The sequence below is a fragment of the Notamacropus eugenii genome, chromosome 1, assembly GCF_028372415.1.
Source record: "Notamacropus eugenii isolate mMacEug1 chromosome 1, mMacEug1.pri_v2, whole genome shotgun sequence".
Lineage (NCBI taxonomy): Eukaryota > Metazoa > Chordata > Mammalia > Diprotodontia > Macropodidae > Notamacropus > Notamacropus eugenii.
This window is the reverse complement of record NC_092872.1, coordinates 418,850,525-418,871,291: the sequence shown is the minus strand read 5'-3', so window position 1 is coordinate 418,871,291 and position 20,767 is coordinate 418,850,525. Positions and strand designations below refer to the sequence as shown.

Below are 20,767 nucleotides of genomic sequence, written 5' to 3'. Positions count from 1 at the left end.
TAAAGTGGTTCATGAGATTAAAAAATAATAATTTGCTTTTACATAGTGCTTTAATGTTTGCAAAGCACCTCATATACATTGTCATTTGATCTTTAGACAACAATCCTGAGTGGATTACTATTACTTCCATTTTACAGAGAATGAAACTTAGTCTCTGAGAGGTTATATGACTTGCTGACTTCCCCAGGGTCACATTGGTATAATCTATTAAAGATGACATTGGAATGAAGACCTTTTTGACTCCTAAGTTCATGATTATTTCCACTGTACCATACTGCTTAGCATTATAGGACACAATAAAGGAGGGCTTTTTATTATTGTTGTAGAGCTCTTTGTAGTGAAGATAATTTGGAAAAAGTAGGAAATAGGAGACATCCTTGAGGGTGAAGGATAGTGAGGGCTTAGGAACTATGTTGTCTTATCTCAACTGTAATGGAAAAAACAGTCCAAGGAAATGTGAAGGCAGTTTTTAAGTATCTGAAGGTACATATTAATAAAAAAAAAAAAAAGTCTTCGACTTGGTTTCCTGATCTCTCGACCTTTCTCACTATCTAATTTGTGAGATGGGGTTAGTATTACCACCCTGACATATTCACGGATCAAATAAGATAAAGTTCTTTTTAACTATTTGTAGAGGGCACTGTACAAATGTAGGTGTTTTTATTGTACATATTTTAAGAGAGATGGGTTATGTTTAAATGTCAGGAAGAACTGTATAGAAATTAAACAAATTTATAAGTGGGGTGGGAGTGCTTCCATAGAAAATATTCAAACAAAAGTATGTGCAGAGTCTGGATTTTAGAGCTTAGAGGGACCTTAGAAATCATGGAGCTTTCTTTTTACCAGTGTGTGTGTTTGTTCATCCTTCGTTGCCAAAGACCATGCTATCAAAGAAATGATGACATGACTTGCACTTGACTTTGTTTTGAGTGAGGGAGGGCTGTGCAGGTCACCAGCCTCACTTCTCCTCCAGAGTCATCTGAATCCAGTAACCAGATATTCATCAGGATGACTGGAGATGACCCAGGATGAGGCAATTGGGGTTAAGTGACTTGCCCAAGGTCACACAGCTAGTGAGTGTCAAGTGTCTGAGGTGAGATTCAAACTCAAGTCCTCCTGACTCCTGCACTGGTGCTCTATCCACTGCACCACCAGTGAGGAAACTGAGGCTTAGAGAGGTAATTGGATGATAAGTTGTAGATCCAGATCTAGAAAGGATCTTTAGGCCAACCTAATTTTACAGATGAGGAAATTAGGATCTAGGGAGGTTAAGTGATTTCCCCAAGGTCACAAAGGTAGGTAGGATTTCAACCCAGCAGTGTTCTTTCTGCTGTACTGACTTTTCCTGATACTGACTGTCCTCACTTTATGTAAATTTGCATTACACAAATTTGACTTTACATAAATCTGAAAGAAATCCTCATTCCAAAAGCCCCCACCATTGTTAACGGTGCTTTATCTGTGCTCCTGCCCTAAATGATCCATGGTCTCTCCCACCCTTGCCCATCTTCTCCTGTCTCTGGCCCCCACTTGTCCTTGAACTATGTAATGGGCCCCTTCTCACTTCATTTCCTCCCTTCCCTTCCCCTGGCAAATTCACATAAATTCATATTAAATCTCTTTATGTAAAGACCTGCAGAAAAGCCTGAACTGTCTGTATCTTGTGGGAATGGGCATTCTGACTGTGGAGGATGCTAATACATATGAAAAGAAAGACAGCCTCTGCTCTCAAGGAGTTTATATTCTAATGAAGGCAGCAAACAAAAAATGAGTTTAAAACTGGGGAGGGAGAATGTTAAAGAAGCGTTTCCTTCTTTGAGTGATAGATTTAATCAGGTGACCTCTAGGAGTACTTGCAGCTGTAGTAATAAAAATAATAAGTTACATTCAAATGCTGTGTTAAAATTTTGTCTTTATGATTCTTTGCAAGAGAATGCGGCGTGGTATAATGCATAGAGATCTAGCCTCTGAGGCCTGAAAGGTCCAGATTCAAGTCCTTGTGGCCCTAGGCAAGTCGTTTAATCTTTCAGTGCCTCAGGCAATTCTCTTAAGATCTGAAGTTGTAGAATTGTTACTGGAGTGCTTTTGTGGAAGGAAATCACTGGGGGAAGTTGGAGTGGGAAATGATTCTGTAAGAGTTTGTATTCTGGAAGCAATAAAAGTATTTACTGTGAAGAATAGTTTTCTGTGTGAAACAGAAGAAAACCTATCATAACTGATTAATATGTATTCAGTTTCTACTAAATCCATGGCACTGTAGTGTTTACAGAGCATACATAGAGGAGCATTGACAAGAGGCCAGAAACACTCTCTTGCATTCCCCAGTCATCTTCACGCCTTACTGGCAAAGCTTATTGGCCGAGGAGAAATGGGATTTATAAAGACTCTTCAAGTGGAGACTCTTGGAGGGCTTTGTGTTTCAGGTGGTGATTGGAATAGATAACTTCACTAGGTTTCTTGAATTTCTAAGCTCTATCCAAAGAATTCTGATGTAGGATCCTCTGTTCTTCCCTTATACCTCTGAAGGGCTAACAGACATATTCATTTGGTGGTTAGGATCTTCCTTGGGATGATGAAGCCAGTAAATTTCCCAGGCCATGAAATTAGATGAAATTTTTTTTCCTGCTACTTTGTCATTCTTCTCCCAGCATTCTCCTGCAGTAAAAATGATGTAAGTTGATAAGGAGATAGCCACTATTGTACTCTGGTTTCAATCCACAAGATGGATTGTCATGAGGAAGAATGATTAGATTTATCCTCCATGGTATCCAGTGGAGCTAACAAGGATATATGGCAAAAGTTATAGGAAGGTAGATTTCAACTCAGTAAGGAAAAATTCTCTAACTATTAGGAGTTACTTAAAAATGAAATGGGCTGTCTCTGAAGTTTGAGGTCCTTATTATCAAAGATAATTCAGCATAGATTCAGGGACTTGCTGGGAGGTTGTAGAAGAGATTTTTGCTTCGGTATCTTGGACAAGATACCCTCTGATCTGTCTTCTAATATTAGGACTTTGTGATTTTAGGATTCTCCCTGATCCTCCTGTATTCTTTTCTTTTTTTGAGCATTTGAGACATGAATTCCCTGGCAGTTCTCAACAAGCAGGTGGAAGCTGAACTTATTTACAATTTATATGATTACTGAAAAGATATGTCCATCTTGTTCAGTAGCTTTCATTACATCTATGTTGGATATAGGCTTTATAGATTTTAAGTTCTAGAAATTCTGTGCTTAAAGGAGGATAACAGCTGAGGAATATGAGCAAAGGAATTGTTTTTGTGTACAATTAATTCTTAGCAATTATTGTTAGAGAAAAAAGAGGCACAGGGCAGGATCTGAGTGTTACTGACATTATCACTAAGCATAGGGCCTTACACTGCCTTTCTAGTGCCACCCTACTGTTCTAGACCAGTCTCAACTCTCATATAATTTCCTTTCTATATTCCAGCCAACTGAACTATTCCTCATTCCTTTTTTATGTCCTGTGCTTTCCCCAGGCTTTTACTAATTCAACTATCTGTGCTTCAAATACCCTCTTATCAACTTCCCCTTTCTCTACCTCATCTCTACCTTTTGAAAGCCTTCCCATCTTTCAAGACCCACACATTCCTTCAAATCTTTCCTGATTCCCCTGTTGAGAAATGAAGTTTTTCAATTCCCTCGATGGAGCTTGGGAAACAATTGGTTTATAGTTCTTGTGCACTTCCCTTATTCTGTTTTGTATTATGGTCATTTGTATAAGTGTCATATACCTGCCAAGACTGTAAGGTCTGCAAAGACAGAGATAAGTGTCTAATTTATCTTTGTACTTTCCTAGCCTAGCAGAGTGTTGTATATGTAGTAGTATCTGTTGAATTTTACTCAATTTACCTGGAGGTGTTGATTGTTTAAGTGATAAGAATATTTTATTATCCTGAGAGGCAGCATGGCATAGTGAAGCCCTGCATAACTTGCAGCCTGCCAAAGGATTTCTGGCAGCCTGAGAAAAATGTAGAGAACACGCTCTACAGGTTGTGCAGGCCTGGTGTAGTGTATAGAGAACTGACCTCAGAGTCAGAAAAACCATTGTTCAGTTCTCGCCAAACATACTGGCCTTGTGTCCCTGGGAAAATCATTGAAAGGAAATAGAAGTTCCCTATGAAAATGAAATCATTGGTCCCATTAAGAAAAAAAGGACAAATAGATGGTTCCTAGAACCTATACTATATTTTGATACTTTTTGATGATGTGTTAAAAATATCTTGCTTTTTTTGTTACCGGGCCATAAAGGATAAAAATTCTAAGACTACTATAAACTTTATTTAGTGATCTGGAAGATTGTAACATTTATTATACTTCAGGATATTTATCCTTCTAATATAGCATCTAGTATGAGGGAGATAATTAATGCCTTTGAGCTTTTGATTTTGTCTTTCAGGCCTAATGTGCCATGGCCAAATTCTTAACCACATATGTCAATCTGTGTTAAGATGGAAGTTAATTCTTTATTTAGCTAAGATGATAAGATTATTGGCCTTAGAAGTTGATGTTCCCTGAGCCTTTTTTTTTTTTTGGTCAGTTTGATTCAACATATAATTATTAATTGTCTAATATGTGCACAGTCTCGGGTTAAGTACTGTATTAGATAGAGAGATGAATTTGGCATTGTTCCCCTTCATGGAGCATAGTAGTAATATCATCATACTTATATCATGCTTTATAATTTACAGAGAAATTTCCTCACAAAAATCCTATGATGTGGGTAGTGTAATTATTATTACTTCCATTATACAGATGAAGAAAGTGAGGCTCAAACAGGTGAAGTCAATTTGCTGATAGTAAGAGGGGTAGCTGAAACTTTCAGTTATACCAGGTATAAGGTTAGTATTTAAGAAATGTGTAAATTATTATGGGGACTCAGAAAGAGAAAATCTTAAAGCATGGAGGGAGGGACTTGGAGATGGAAATCAAGAAAGAAGAAATCTCCTGTTTTAACTATGTGTCCCACAGTTAAAATTCTAATTTCTTGACCCCAGGCATTTTGTCAGCTATTCAGGAACACTAACTTTCTCTGGTTTGGTCTGTGGTTTGCCTAAGTTAACCTCTAAGGCCTCTGGACTAGAAGTAGAAATACATAATAGTGTTTAAAAACCTCATGAGAGGGATTGGAAGGATAGGATCTGCCTCATATTAAATCTCTTATGGCTATGCCCTTTGAAAAAAATCATATTTATTATTCTCCTAGGTACTTTCTCTGTACCTTATAAATTAAACTGAAACATTAAAATTTTGTTACAGACACTGTCATTTATTTGTTAGGCTACTGAGTTGTTTTTTTTTTTAAAATGCACTTATCCTATGATCTAGAGGTTTCTATACTTGGTAAAGGGAGCCACAATTTAAATGTCCCCAGATTAAGTGAAAGTATCCATATTACACTAGTAATGAATTGAGGGAATTTTCTCCTTATATGTTTCTTCACCACATTGAGTTCTTAGTAACAGGTCTTTTCTCATACTTTATGAAAATCAGATTTTTTTGTGTCATTTAAAAATACTACAACCATCACCTATAGAAAATGCATCAGTTAAAAGCTTGTTTGCTTCACATTGATTTCTGTGTAAATATACATCACCATTGTAACAATTACTTATGTAACATGATTTTATTTTTCCCTTTTTTTCTGGATTTTTTTCCAACTGTTACTGCAAAATGTAGGTCCCCAAATGCCTGTTTGGAGTTAAAGGCAGTGGTCTGACTAAATGATAAGACAAGACATCATTTTGGTAAGTGAAATCATATCTATGTGAGAGACTTCGGGTGAGTGTTTAGGAAGCAATGACTATTTTCTTTATCTCTCCATTTTCCCCTGACTAAAAAGAATTCTAACAATAATACCCTCCTGAAAGGATTTTGAGGCTTAATTTTACTCCCCTTGGCATCTGTAAGTGTTCTTTCTTCATTTTGCTAAAGAAGATTTCTAGAAACCATTGTGAACCTTTTTTTAGAAAAATTATTATTACCTTGTTGTCTGGAGAGGCCTCATGATGCCTTGGAAAGGGCACAGTCTTTTGAGTCAGAAGACCTAACACCTGTCTTCTTACACCTTACTCCCTACTTTATTATTCTTCAATCCAGTGACACTGGTCCCTTGGCTGTTTCATGAACAAGACACTCCATCTGTTGGCTCCAGGCATATTTTCTGCCTGTTCCCCATGTCTGCAACATTTTCCCTTTCCTGCTCTGCCTCCTTCAAGTTCCAACTAAAATCCCATCCTCCACAAGAAGCTTTTTCTAACCCCACTTAATCCTAGTGCCATCCCTCTCTTTATTATTTCTTACTTATCCCATATGTAACAGCTTGTTTGTAGATATTTTGTTTGATTAAGACTCCTTGAGGGCAGGCACTATCTTTTACTTTCTTTTACTTTCTATTCCCAGAGCTTAGCACAGTATCTGATACATGGTAAGTACTTAATAAATGTTTGTTGACTGTTTTTCTGGGTGCAAATTCTGACTCTCCTATGTACTGCTTGTATAACCTTGGTCACATCACTTAACTTTTCTGGGGCTCATCTATAAAAGAAGGAAGTTTGGACTTAAAATTATCATTCAGCTCTAAATTCTGTGAATCATAACCAACTTCATTTTTCATTGTCTGTGGCTCTACAGCATCAAGGTGGGAGCTAAATTAATGACTTTGATTATTGGCCAAGACTAGTAGGAGATAATGGAAATTACCTTCATGAGGTAATGGGAAAAGCCCTAGACTTGGAGTCAGAAGACCTTGATTTGATTTGAATCTAGGCTTTTCCACTTATGTGCATGATCCTCTTTGAACCCATTTCCTTATTTGTAGAAGGGGGAATAATTATCTTTGCTCTGCTTATTTCACCAGGGTTCTAGTGAAGATAATTGAGAGTGAATGCAAAAATGCTTAATAAATTGTAAAGCACAATATAGAAATCTAAGAAATAGCTATATTCTTTGTGGGCCAACAAAGAAACATGTACTAGTTCTAATAGGGAATTACATCTACTTATTGTTATTGCTGGGACAGGTAAGTATGGAAAATCATGCTTCCCTAGTTGTTGAGCAGTATTTTTTCTGCCATCATGACCTAAGCCATGAGCCATGACCCTACCACCCTCTGAATCTATAAGTCCAACTACTGAGGGGTTGTACTTTTTTAAGGTTTGGTAAGAACTATTCTTTCTGGAATGCTTCAAAGTGAGTGAAGTAAATTCAACTACAGACTCTTCAACAGTAAAGAAATCTCTTTTTAGAAAAATAATCTTCAATAGCTGGCAGGAAATATATACCTAAAAGACAAGAGTAAATCATTCAGCTTATTTTTTTGTTCTCTCATTCACTGATGGGGTAAATAGTGTAATTTATGGATATAGAAGAAAAAAGATAGATTGGTCTTCTGGATATGTGTTGTTTATGCCATGCCAGACACATGATCGGTGCTGAATAAATATTTATGGAGTTGAACTTAATTTTTTTTTTTGTATTTACCCTGTCACTACTCCTCCCTCCCCTGCCCCATGTCCTATATGTTTATGACAGTAACATGAAATGGAATAAAAGAAAATATTCTTATTAAATTTAAAGCACTTAAAAAAAAGTTTTATTGATACCTTTTGTTTTTGGCACAGTTCATTTGCTAGTATATCACCCATCCTGATCTAGGGCCCTTCTTTATAACAAAGAAGATCTTTTAAGTAAAACTTATTAAACTGACAGTATGTGCAATCAGTATTCTACATCCATAGTCCTCTTACTTGTTATGGATAGGGAGGGCTTAAACATGCTTGTTTCTAATTCTGTTATTTTTATGCTTACTGGGATTTTCCAATTAAAGAAATTTTTTTAATTCCTTTTTTTTGGCAGGGGAAGGAAGGCTACCTTATTGCTTGACAAATAAATTACAACTCTCACAGTTGTAATACAGCTGAAATACATAAGCATATGTTGTAATATATGCACAATGAGAAAATTCTGTCTTTTTTCTCTCTTTTAAAAGGTTGCCTCACAGTCTGCTTGGTGTGTTTGTATTGAATAATCATCACCATGGTTTTGGATGACCTTCCAAACTTAGAAGATATTTATACTTCCTTGTGCTCACCAACAATGGAAGACTCAGAGGTGGATTTTGACTCTGGAATGGAAGATGATGACTCAAAACATGACAGTATTTTGGGGGATTCTACTATCTTTATGGCTTTCAAAGGAAATATAGATGATACAGACTTGAAATGGAAATTGGATGCCATATTGGAGAATGTTCCCAGTCTTTTACATATGGGTAATTTTCTTTAAGTGTCTTTTCCAGTGTTTATTTGGTTGTCTTTAATTATATATAATCAGACCCCATTGACAGGAATATGGGAGTGACTGGGGTTGGGGCACTGTTTGGATTAGTAAAAAAAAAAATCTGAATTGTAGAATTTAAAAAGAAATTAAGGTATGTTATTTTCAAATAGGAGATTGTAACTAGGCTGAGTTTTGCCTAGAATATGTTTTGCTAGATAAGAATAATTATCAGTTAGCTTATATACATATAATTACACATAAGTACTAAAGGATACTAACAGAGTTTGTCCTCTTAACGACTTAAAATTTTCCTAGAAGTATTGTGCTTACCATTAATACCCTAGTACTAAGGCAGACTTTAGTGTAGGTCCTCTCAGAATTAGCCTCTCAGTACTAAGGCAGACTTTAGTGTAGGTCCTCTCAGAATTAGCCCAAATTCCGATTTCTTGTAGTATGAATTAATTAACTTTTCTGTAATGTAATTTGTTTTCTATGGAGAAGAAATAATTTTTCAAGGAATTTGGATGTTTTCAACCAACTCCTTTAGCAGTTATTTAGCACATGTATTCAGAACCTTGTATTTGTCAGTGACATTTATCAACGTAGTGTATTATATACTAAGAATCCTTTTATTCACAAAGCAGCTGTTAGATCATGTTAAGTTGGTGCATTTGGCATTACTTTGCTGACTTATTAAGATATAGAATCCCTGTTTTTTGACAATTTTTAAGAAATTTTACAAAATGACTAAATTTAAAATAGTGGCATTAGTTCTTGAGTGTTTGTGCTAAAATAGAAAATGTTTTTAGGCAATTCCGTACTTCTGAATGACCCTTACATTTGCATAAATGTGTGCTATCTCTGAAAATCTTTGATCTTCTTCTCAGGAGAGTTTGATTAATGCTTTCTGTAGGGCTCATGTTCTTAAAGCCTTTCCTGGAGCCAGTAATGGGAGGGTCATTTTTATTTCAGCTTAAGATTTTATCCTGTCCCAGCAGACTCAGTGACAGACATTCTAAGAGCCCGGAGCAGTCTTTTAAATTAGCCCCACTAGAGCTCTGCTCAAAGAATCATAGAACTCTAATGTTGGAAGCAACCTTAGAAGTTGTCAAGCTCAGCACTTAACCTCAAACATGATTACCCATTATAATATACTATCCTTATTAGAGCCCCCATTGGACCAGCTGTAGTGTGACTAAGGGTAGGATGGCCTTCCATCCTACAAATTGGAACTTAAGAGTCTAAGAGTGATAGAATTTAAAACCTAGACGGAACTTCTGACCTCATTTAGTCCAATGCCTGCATTTTATAGAAAGGAAGAAACTGAGGTCCAGGGAAAGGATGTCACTTGTCAAAGTCCTGCAGTGAGATACTGAAGAGTCTGAACTAGAATCCAGGTTTCCAAACTCCTAGTTCTGTTGCTATCTGTTTTCCTTATATCATAATGGCATTTCCATCTATCACTTCCCACTCAAGAACTTAGAAGTATTCCATGTATTGAATCTAAATTTGTGAACCTGGCATTACTACCAATATATTTCTTCTTGCCTACCTTAGTCCTTATTATTGCCTATGTATTGCCTTTTTTCAGTTCTGTTTTTGTACTGTCACTTCAGTCTAATATTCACATGCTCTTGTTTGTCTCTACCTTCTCTTGATCAACTTTTTCTTTAGAATTCACTTTTTTATTTCACTACCTCCTTGCTTCCTTTAAAACTTACCTCTTATTGTAAGTCTTTATTCTCTCTTTCACTCACTATTCTCGATTTGTGTATTCAATTTAAACTAAGTTAGTTTTCATTAATAATAACTTATATTTATGTAATGCTTTCTAGTAGGCAAAGAAATTTTCCTAATAATCCTGTAAGGTAGACAGTATATAGTCATGATTATCTCCCTTTTTACCAGTTAGAAAACTAAGACTTAAAAAGGTTACATAACTAGCCCAGGGTCTTACTATTGTGCAGTAGAAAAAGTACTGGATTAAGGGTTAAAGGACCTGGATTTTAATCCCAGTTTTGTTACTTGGTATCTGTGTGACCTTGGGTGGGTCACTTGACTTGCCTGTGTCTCAGTTTCTTCATCTACTAGATGACAATTGAATTACCTGACATCTAAGACCCTTTTCAGCTCAAAATAAAAAACAACCACATTACTGTTGTAATTAATAAGTGGCAGAGCCAAGACTCAAACCCTCTTCTTCCTGGTCCTAAGTCTTGAGCTAAGGCTATGTTATATTGTAATATAACCTACTTCCCCAGGCTTCATTACAATGAAACTTCCCAAATCTGGAATAATTCACTGTAGTGTGGGTTCATCTTATATGTAGATGATTCCTAGATTTGTATAATCAGACTTAGTCTCTTCCTGAATGCCAGTTGCACATAACCAGCTGCCTATTGGCTATGCCCCATGGGCATCTCAACCTCAGTGTATCCAAAACAAGACTTGTTTTTGAAAACCCTCCTCTGCCTTACTGCCCTATTTCTATTGAGCATACCACTGTCCCTCTAGTCATCCAGGTTTGCATCTGAGGAGTTGTTTGCAATTCTTTTCTCTCATGCCTTGTATCCAGTTTGTTGCCAAGTCTCGTTAATTCTATCTCCATGACACCTTTGACATCTGTCCCCTTCCCTCTACTTATACATGGTCACATCTCAAATTCAGTCCCATCTCACTTATTGTCTAGACTATTTTAGTATCTTCCTAGTTGATTTTCTTGCCTCTACTCTCATTTTCTTATCCATCCAGCATGTGATTGCTTTGCCTCTTGCCTCTACGACTAAAAAAAGTGAACAACTCTGCCATTTAATGTCCTTCTGCATTCAACCACCATTCTAGACTTTTTGTACATTCTTATTTTACACTCTCCGTTTCAGCCTAACCTGCCATTCCCTATTTGGGATATTTCATTTTTTTATTACCTCTTCCTGAAAGGTATTTGCTTCTCACCTCTCACTCCAAATTCTTAGCTCCTGCAAGGCTCAGCTTAAATGAGCTTACAAAGGGCCCATCTTGATTCCCCCTTGTATTTGATCCCCAATAATCCACTGAAAATTACTTTTTATTTACTTTGTATGGAGTTTTATATTTTTGTGCTTATGTTGTTTCCCCCCAATAGAGTATAAGTTTCTTGCAATCAGAAGTTGTCTTGTTCTTGTTTTTATAACCCTTGTTGCCTACTACAGTGTTTGGCACATTTTAAGTGCTTAATAAATGCTTTTATGAATGAATGAATAATTGGAGAGATTGGGAATTTAAATGAATGATGTCTAAATTACAGACTTTTACAGGTAATTTGAAATGTCTGCTGTTTATTATTTAGACTGAGAAATACATTATTCACTCATCTATTTATTAAATGCCTACCAGGTACAGAGCACTGTGTTTGGTATTGGAGGAAATACAAAAAACAAATAAGTCATAGCCCTTCACAATCTAATGGAGGAAAGAACACATATATAACTATGTAATAATAACCATAAAGCATAATAGAATATGATGAGAGCATGAGAAGTACAAAGTGCTATGTGATGTCCCAGGAAAGAAATAGTACTTCTGACTTAAAGGATGAGGAGAGATTCAATGAAGAAAATTGCATTTAAGACATGTAAAGTCAAACTCTCTAGTAACAAAGGTTTCTTACAGTTTGTTGGGACTGTCCCTTCTCTTCAGCCTTACTTTTCTACTTTGAGGATTGTAATGGCAATATATTGTAATGCTTTAACATTTCTTGCCCCTGAGGTTTTCTGTACTGCCATGAAGATTTTATGATGAAGCTTGGCAGAAAAGGATGGTAGTTTAATGGAAGAGGTGTCACAAGCTTTCTTACTTACCCAGATCGACAGACAAAGCATATATTTTTGTGTGCTGGGCACTATGCTAACACGGGAGTTACAAATAGAAGCAAGCAAGATATTCATTGATCTTAATCCTTCATTCTAAAGAGGAAAGATAACTCACAAAATGGAACTAGAAAGGGAGGGCCAGGTGTATATATGAGGCAGCATCTTGGGGAGGCTTCATTCCAGAGAAGATGAGCAGACTTTCTTTCACCTCTTAGAATCAAGAGGCTGAGAAGCAGAATCCAAGGTTGTAGTGGGAAGCCAAGGATGATTATAACTAAAATGTAGGCATCATTGTGAGGAGATGACTGGGAAGAGCATTTTGAGCTCGTTTCCATGGCTGACACTTTTTTCCAATTTCTCTTTTAACCAAGAATCCAACAAGCTCAAAGTACAGAAGGTGGAACCTTGGAACAGTGTCCGTGTTACATTTAGCATCCCCCGGGAAGCTGCAGAGCGGTTACGAATTCTGGCTCAGAACAACAATCAGCAACTCCGGGACTTAGGAATTCTCTCCGTTCAGATTGAAGGTATCTCTGCCATTTGCTCGTGTTGGTAGTTTTAGTTATGGCAGTGGTAGGAATCACCAGGAATAGAAAGCCTTCATTGTAGAAAGCCTTTATAGATATTTTTAAGTTATATAATTGTCAGGCCTGTTGAATGATGGCCAGATCATAAACCAATCTATGTTTTCTGTTTTAGCAGCTAAGAGTAGAAGATGGGTTGAGTGTTCTTTTGTCACTCTGCTATTCAGTCCCCTTTGGGATCCAACTATACTGCATTTGTGAGTGATAAAATTCATGGGTATAACAATGGTTGTCATGATTTAGTCAAAACTTTCTAATTTTAGGGTCTGTGCACAGCAAACCTTAGGCCACTTGCTCCCCCTTCTCTCTGCCCTGTGATCCCCAAGGGTTCAGACAAGTACCACTTTTGCTTTGCTAATAGAAAGAGGCAGTACCATCATACTGCTATGGCTGGGAGACCATCCTCTCCTTCAGCCTGTCACTTCGCATCCTTCCATATCCATGTTTGGAGTAACATTGGAGAACAGTAAGAATCATTTATAACTTTGCTGTAGATTCTTGGCAGTCTGACCAAGTTATGGCTAAAGATTGAGAACTAGTGCTTTAATAACTTTGTCAGGGTACTTTGGAATTTTAACTGTATTTAACAGACCCTGGCTTTAGCATACTGAATATGTTCATGGTTTTCTTCCTTCTCTTGAAAAGCAGGAAAAACTTGAGAATTTTTCTTTTTATTCACTTAATTTTATACTTTCTAATAACAATTTCAGACAAACTCTGCTACAAAGGTTGCTCCTTTATAATAGTAGTGATAGGGGCTTCTGTAGATAAGTCCTTATCCCTCTAGCAGCCAAACAGGTACCTTCCTGGATACACAAAATTAATACTACTGGTTATGTTGTCAGTATAGTGTGAACATTCAGTTTTTTAGTAGTGGAGGATGAATTTGCACTGGTTGTTCTGCTTACTTTCTTGCTCTTCTCTTTGTAAGTAAGATTGACTCACAAAAATTTTAGAGCTGCAGGGAATCTTAGAGATTATGATCCAAACCTTTTTATTTTACAGTAGAGAAACCTGAGTCCCAGAGAGTTTACACAGTGGGCCACAGTCACACAGTTAGTGTGACCAAAAACCAACACAGGTTTGACTGTAACAGAATAAAGTAACTTTCTTGGCTTTGTTAACACCGTATTTTAATCAGCTGGTTACATACAGCTTACATAACTGGTTGCAGAGTAAGGAAGGTCAAGAAATCTTCATTGCCACGTTTTTAAACTCTAGTCACCTGTGCTTCTCTCTGTCCACAAGATGGGGCTATTTTCCTGGAAAGAAAATTTGGATAAACTACCACATGGTTTATTCTTTGGAACTCCTTTGTTTCATGTATGGACCATTTCTCCTTGTACAAAAGTCAGTAAATAATACTTTGGTAAATGAATTTTTTTTCCTTTCTGGATTTAATTTTTAATAATTGCTATATCTAGTTCAAATTTAAGGGATAAAATTTCTTCAGCTTTGAGTATCTAATTAAATTTCAGTTCAAGAAATGGTATCTGACACCAAGTTTGGTAGAGGGAGGTAAATCCCATCTGGATATTGTCTTTCACTGCAATAATTGTCTAGAATTCTAGGACTGGGAGAGACCTGAAAGGTTATCTAGTTCAACTCCTTTGCCTTGGGAATAAATCCTTCTATAAGGATCCCTTGATAAGAGGTTGACCATTTTTGGGTTAAGTTCTGTTTGGGTTGTCTCTGCTAGAAAAGAACAAAGAAGAAGGTGAATGGAGGCCTTTTTGACATTTTTTCTTCAGGACTCAGAATTCAAACTTTTTGCCAGAGGAGTATATGAAATTTTCCAGCTTTAAGAAAAACTATAACACATTTATGAAATTATTGAGAACAATGGGGAACAGTTATTTGTTTACCTATACTTCTCACTGCAACCACTTTATATATATACCTCCATGGTGCCAGTCCTGACACTCTGTCCAGCCTGTTCCATATGTACACCTTATTTTATTTATGCATCAGAGCATTCTACTGATTGGGAAGTAGTACATTTAATGCCCAAAACAGAGAGATTATGAATGGCCTTAGCATACTTTGTGTCTATTAGTGTCATAGGGAGGGATTCATTTATCCATGGGGCTTATCTGATTCATAGAAAAAACTTAGGAGCTAGAAAATTGTAACAGTAAGCATCCCAACATACACGAGGCGGGGGGGGGGGGTGGTGTCTGCTATCACAGGTTCTTAGATCTGCATTCATAAAAGGAAAGCAACTTTCAGGGGGTTAACTGTCACTTTAATCAAGCACAGGTATCAGAGAAAATCAGAATGTCAGAAAAAATACAGAGAAATCAAAAGTCAATGGACATGCTTCTAGGATGTCTGACCATTACTTAACATACACAGTTACCAGAGGGAGCAGCATCAACTTCTGGGTTGGGGGTGAGGGGGCCCAGCTCCTTAGCGGCTTCCCAGAATCTCTCTGGCCAAAGAAACACTTCCAGTCAGTAAGCCCCAAAGTAAAACCTCACCCTCAGAGTATTTATACATTTTTTACAGCCAGAGGACATAACCCTTTGACTCAGTGCCTCAGTAGAAAAAACAAAAGATACTTGGGATCCTTCTACAAAACAACTCCCCTAATCTAATTTCCCACAATAGGCAGGTCCATCAATGGGTGGGAAAGATCTTCCCCCATCATTTTATTCACAGGCACTTTTAGTAAAACAAGAACAGCAAAAGATCCTAATTTGATTGCCATTACACAAATTAATTTCTTCTGAAGACACTAAGTAAATGATTCTTCTTCAGGAATATTACAGAGGGTAATTCCTATATTGGGAAGAAGCTGAACTAGATAATACTTGAGGTCCTTTCTACTTCATAAAATCATATAACTGCAAGACTTTGTGTACCTTGATTTTTATATTTTAGTGGAGGGCTTTTAAGTTTGGAAATTTTGCATTCTAGTGCTCCCAGAGCAATTTCTTCTTAGTGACTTCACGTGTTACTTATCACTAATTTTATTTCATTTTTAAATTTATTATTGATAGTTTTATTTATATCATCTTTATTTCCAAATATATCCCTGTACATTCCACCCTCACAGTGAGCTAGACAGTCTTTGTAACAAAAAATAAAAAAGAAAGGCAGGAAAAGCAAAACTGAACAACAGATCAGTATATCCAACAATATATAGAGTATTCCATATCCATGGTACCCCATATTTACAAAGAAAAGAGAGGGGTACATTTTCTCATCTCTTCTCTGGAGCCAAGCTTAGTTCAACTTCATTTTTTCTTTCTTTTTTCGATTTATATTGTTATTGTATAAGTTCGTTTCCTAGTTCTGCTTACTTCACTGAATCATTTCAACAGTCTTCTTGTGATTCTCTGAATTCTTTTGACATAATAATATTCCATGACATCCATATGCCATAATTTATTTAACTCTTACCCACTTAATGAGCATTTACTTTATTTTCAGTCTTTGCAGCACAAAGAGTGCTGCTCTGAATATTTTGGTGTGTATGGAACTTTTGTAACCGACTTCTTGGCATATATGTGCAGCCAAAGGGTCTAGACAGTTTTAGTGACTTTTCTTGCATGATTACAAATTGCTTTTCAGAATGGTCGAACCAGTTCACAATTCTAAAAATATATTAGTGTGCTTATTTTTCTATAATACTTCTAAGACCACTCCTGTCTTTTTGATATGATCTCCAGTTTGTTTGGTATGGGGTGAAATTTTAGATTTTTTTTGTGTTTCTTATTTCTTATTGGTAATTTGGTGCAGTCTTTCATAAGGCTCTTAATAGTCTGCACTTCTTTTGAAAACTGTTCATTCATATCCTTTGATCACTTAACCATTGAGGAAAGGCCCTTGGTCTTACATATTTGTGTTAGTTCCGTGTATACTGTTCTGTATATCATATCCTTATCAGAGCTGTCATTAATTTTAAAAGCTATTTTTTAAAGATTGCTGGACCTAATGCCTTTTATGTTTAATAAAAGCTGCCATTTAACACTCACTGGACTGTTAAAATGCTTTGCTTAGATGACTGGTCAGTTTGGTAGATAGTAAATTAAGTCTTGTTTTTGGAAAAGTTTCATGGTATCTACATTTATGTAACCTTTTCAGATTTCAGTTTTGAATTGTTGAGTTCCATTTTAATTTCAGCATATACTGCTTTGGAGAATTACAAGAACCTTGTTTAGTGCTACATAGCCATCCTATATTCATGTGAGGACTCTTTCTAACATTGTCCTGGGCTGAATGTATTTAGCATTAAGAATATTGAAATATCATTTTAATTGTCTGTCTTTGGTATCTGCTGTTGGCTATATTATAGTGAGTTTTTGTTATGCATTCTTTTTGTAATAATAACAAATATTTAATTAGGGAATTTTGTATATAGGGCAACATGCTAGATCGTAGGAGAGAGAGTTTAGGTAAGACATGGTTCCTTCCGTTTGGGAGAGGGCTAAGACACTAAGATAAATAGCTTTGCTGCGTGATGGTACTTTCGGTAAGTAACCCCCTTTGGTCAGGGTTCCAGAAGGAGCCATATGATACTGAATTCTAGGCTGTATATCTTCACTCCTATATAATACTAGCTTGTATAAGGCAGGATGGCAGGGTGGATGGAGAACAAATCATAAAGCCAGGGACACCTGGCTTTAAGTCCTGCCTCTGTCGTGTACTGGCTGGGTGATCCTGGGCAAATTACTTAATCTCTTATTGCTTTCAGTAACTCTCTGAGACTGTAAGTTGCCCAGAAGTTGCTAACTCTGCATTGAAATTTTTTTCACCCAGGAATTTCTTGTGTCAGTGAGATAACAGTTCCGGCCTTGTCCCTAATTAATACTACCTTATATAGTTATTATTTTGTTGTTTTTTGTTCATGTCCAACTCTTCATGATCCTGTTTGTTGTTTTCTTGGCAAAGATATTAGGGTGGTTTGCCATTTCCTTGTCCAGCTCATTTTATAGATGAGGAAACTGAGGCAAACAGAGTTAAGTGACTTGCCCAGGGTCACATAGCTAGGAAGTATTTGAGGTCAGATTTGAACTCAGGAAAATGAGTCTTCCAGACTTTAGGCCCAGCACTCTATCCACTTCACCATTTAGCTACCTGATTATCATATCCTGTAGAAATGATTGAAATTTAACCAGTTAAGACTGTGTACTTAAGTTTGTTGGGAAAGATGTAGCTCATTCTCAGAATTGACCTTGGAAGCTTGATTATTCTCATTCAAATAGTTTCCCCTTTTCAACCTGACTGCCCTTTTCAGGTGAAGGTGCAATCAACCTGGCTTTGGCTCAGAATCGAAGCCAAGATGTTCGAATGAATGGCCCCATGGGAGCTGGGAATTCTGTTAGAATGGAGACAGGATTTCCCATGGCAAGTGGTCCAGGTAAGAACGGACTTATCACTATAAAGTGCTTTTGTTAGAAGCCACTTAAACTCTCTAGGACTCATTTTTGCTTGGCTGTATCATTTATGGGAGGAAAAGAATGTCAATATAGTTAACATTTAATATAATATTATTGGCTTACATAATGTGTAATATATTGTCTATATTTTTTTAAGAAACAACCAGTTGTCAGTTTTCAGCATCCTCTGTGAATTTGTTAGCATTCTCAGTGAAATGCAAACTAAATGTAATACTGACTTCATCTAAACCAAAACAAGGAAGTGTGGGGGGAGGGAAGAAAATCAACCAATTCTATCATGTAATTCATCTGAATGACTTGCAGTGAAGCTTATGTTTTTTGGGAGTTTTCTGTTGCTACTTTTCTTCTATTCACAAAGGTGACTGACCAATGAAATTGACTAATGAAATTTCCCATTGCGCTTAATTCTTAATCTTCAAGTACAATGTATATGTGTTATAATATATTACACATGAATATTTGAAGAATCGGATTTTCAAAAAAAGTTTGATGTATTTTATTTTTAAACATCACTAAAATTTTCCCTATTATTCTTCTTCCTCTCCATAAACAAATAATATTCTTTCTGTGTACAGTGTTTTCTTTCATTTTAAAATAAATTCTCTTGGTATCTTTTATTTGGATTACCAAAATTTCCCCCAGTATCCCTTTCCTCTCTTAGAGAGCCATTCCATATAACAAATAATAACTTTTTTAAAAAGAAAAAAATCAACAGAACTTATCAATCCATTGAAAAAGTCTTAAAAATATTTTCAGTGTACCCCACATCCTTGGACCTTCCACCTCTCTGTGAAGAGATGGGGAATATGTGGGGGTGTCTTCATAGCTCTTCTTTGGAGCCATACTTGGGTTTTATATAATTTTGTAGCATTTGCTCTTAAGTCTTTCTGTAGTCATTGTATATATTGTTTTCTTGATGCTGCACTTTGTAACATATTATATAAATCTTTCTGTGTTTTCTTTGGAGCCTGTGAAACATTTTTATGCTTATTCTTAAGGGATAATTGTAGCAAGTAAGACAAGTTAACAAGCAATTACTAAGCACCTTCTATATGCAGTGCACTGTGTTAATCACTGGGGCACAAAGAAAGGCAAAAAGTTTGTGTCCTCAAAGAGCTCACATTCTAATGGCGAAGATCATAAGTAAAGAATTATTTGGAAATAGAATGTTCACAGGATAAATTAGAGATAATATCAGGGGGAACAAACTAAGATTTAGGAGGACTGGGAAAGGCTTTTTACAAAAGGTGGGACTTGAGCTAAGACTTCATGGAAATCAGAGAATACAGGAGGGAGAGGTACATTTCCTTTTCTGTGCATCGAAGAGAGAGCCTGGGAGAACACCGGCAGCTAGGAGGTAGAGTACCATGTACAGGGAGTAGACCAGCAACACTGGGTTGGAGCATGTGGAGGGAAGTAAGGTTTGTGAAGGGTTTTAAAAGCCAAACAATTTTGTATTTTATCTTGGATGGAATAGGGAGTGGCTGGAGTTGATTAAATAAGGGATGATATGGTCAGATAAGCACTTTAGGAAGATCATTTTGACATCAGAGCCATGGGTGGACTGGAGTGGGGAGAAATTTGAGGTAAGGAGACCAACTACCAGACTATTGCAACAGTTCATGTGTGAAGTAATGAGGACCTATGCCAGGGTGGTAGCAGTGTCAGGAGAGAGAAAGGGGCATAGAAGGAGAGAGCTTTTAAATATAGAAATCACAAAACTTGGCAATGGATTGAACATGAAGAATAACCCCTAGGTTGGGAGCCTGGGTTACCAGGAGGATGGTAGTACCTTCAACCTTAATAGAGAAGTTAGAAAGAAGGGAGGAGGGTTGGAAAGAAAAGTAATGAATTCATTTTTGGACATGTTGAATTTAAGAGATCTGTGAGACATACAGTTTGAGGTAGTAAATAGGCAGTTAGAAATAAGGCAACTAGGTGGTGCAGTGGATAGAGTGCTGGGCCCTAGAGTCAGGAACACTTGAGTTCAAAATTGGCCTCAGACAACTTGATAGCTTAAGAGATCCTGGGCAGGTCCCTTAATCCCATTTGCCTCAGTTTCCTCATCTATAAAATGAGTTGGAGAAGGAAATAGCAAACTACTCCAGCATCTTTGCTTAGAAAGCCCCAAGTGGGATCACAAAGAGTCAGAAACTGAACAACACTTAGATACAATAAATTATCATCCACTCACTGCTGTTGTTCATTACTTCCTGTTTTGAGGATGTGTCATCTATGGGATGGATCAGCAAGCAAGCGCAGTTGTCTAAAAAGAGCTCCCAGCACATCTTCTATTTCTGCCTCACTCCTGTTCTTCATCTTCACCTCAAACTTCACTCCCTGTATCCCTTCCTATTCTCCCAATTTATTATCCTTGTTCTGGTCTTACTTAACAGTATGCACTCTGTAGTTAATTCAGCTGCATGTTGTCCTCCACCCTTGACTAACTACTTTGTCCTCTACTTCTCTCAGTCATTATGCTGAAGAAAGTCACACTTCTTTGCCAACTGAGTCCATTCCATTCTCATGTTATCTTATCTCAACTGGACTGTCATTGTATCGAATAATTTTTTTTCTTTCTCTATTGTTCTTTCCACCTGATTCAGCAGTAGTTCCAGACTTCTTTCTCCTC

At 36.8% G+C, this 20,767-nt stretch overlaps 1 protein-coding gene across 5 annotated transcripts in view; it reads left to right on the top strand.

The window, feature by feature from the left end:
* The window catches only part of NCOA6 (nuclear receptor coactivator 6), a 67,136-nt gene that overhangs the window by 8,656 nt on the left and 37,713 nt on the right, over positions 1-20,767 (top strand). For all 5 annotated transcript variants that reach the window (XM_072631318.1, XM_072631321.1, XM_072631319.1 and 2 more), the window contains exons 2-5: positions 5,698-5,765; positions 8,009-8,290; positions 12,518-12,673; positions 17,973-18,095. In XM_072631318.1, coding sequence (XP_072487419.1) covers positions 8,056-8,290; positions 12,518-12,673; positions 17,973-18,095 — 514 coding nt within the window. In that variant the 5' untranslated portion in view covers positions 5,698-5,765; positions 8,009-8,055. The remainder of the gene's footprint in view (positions 1-5,697; positions 5,766-8,008; positions 8,291-12,517; positions 12,674-17,972; positions 18,096-20,767) is intronic.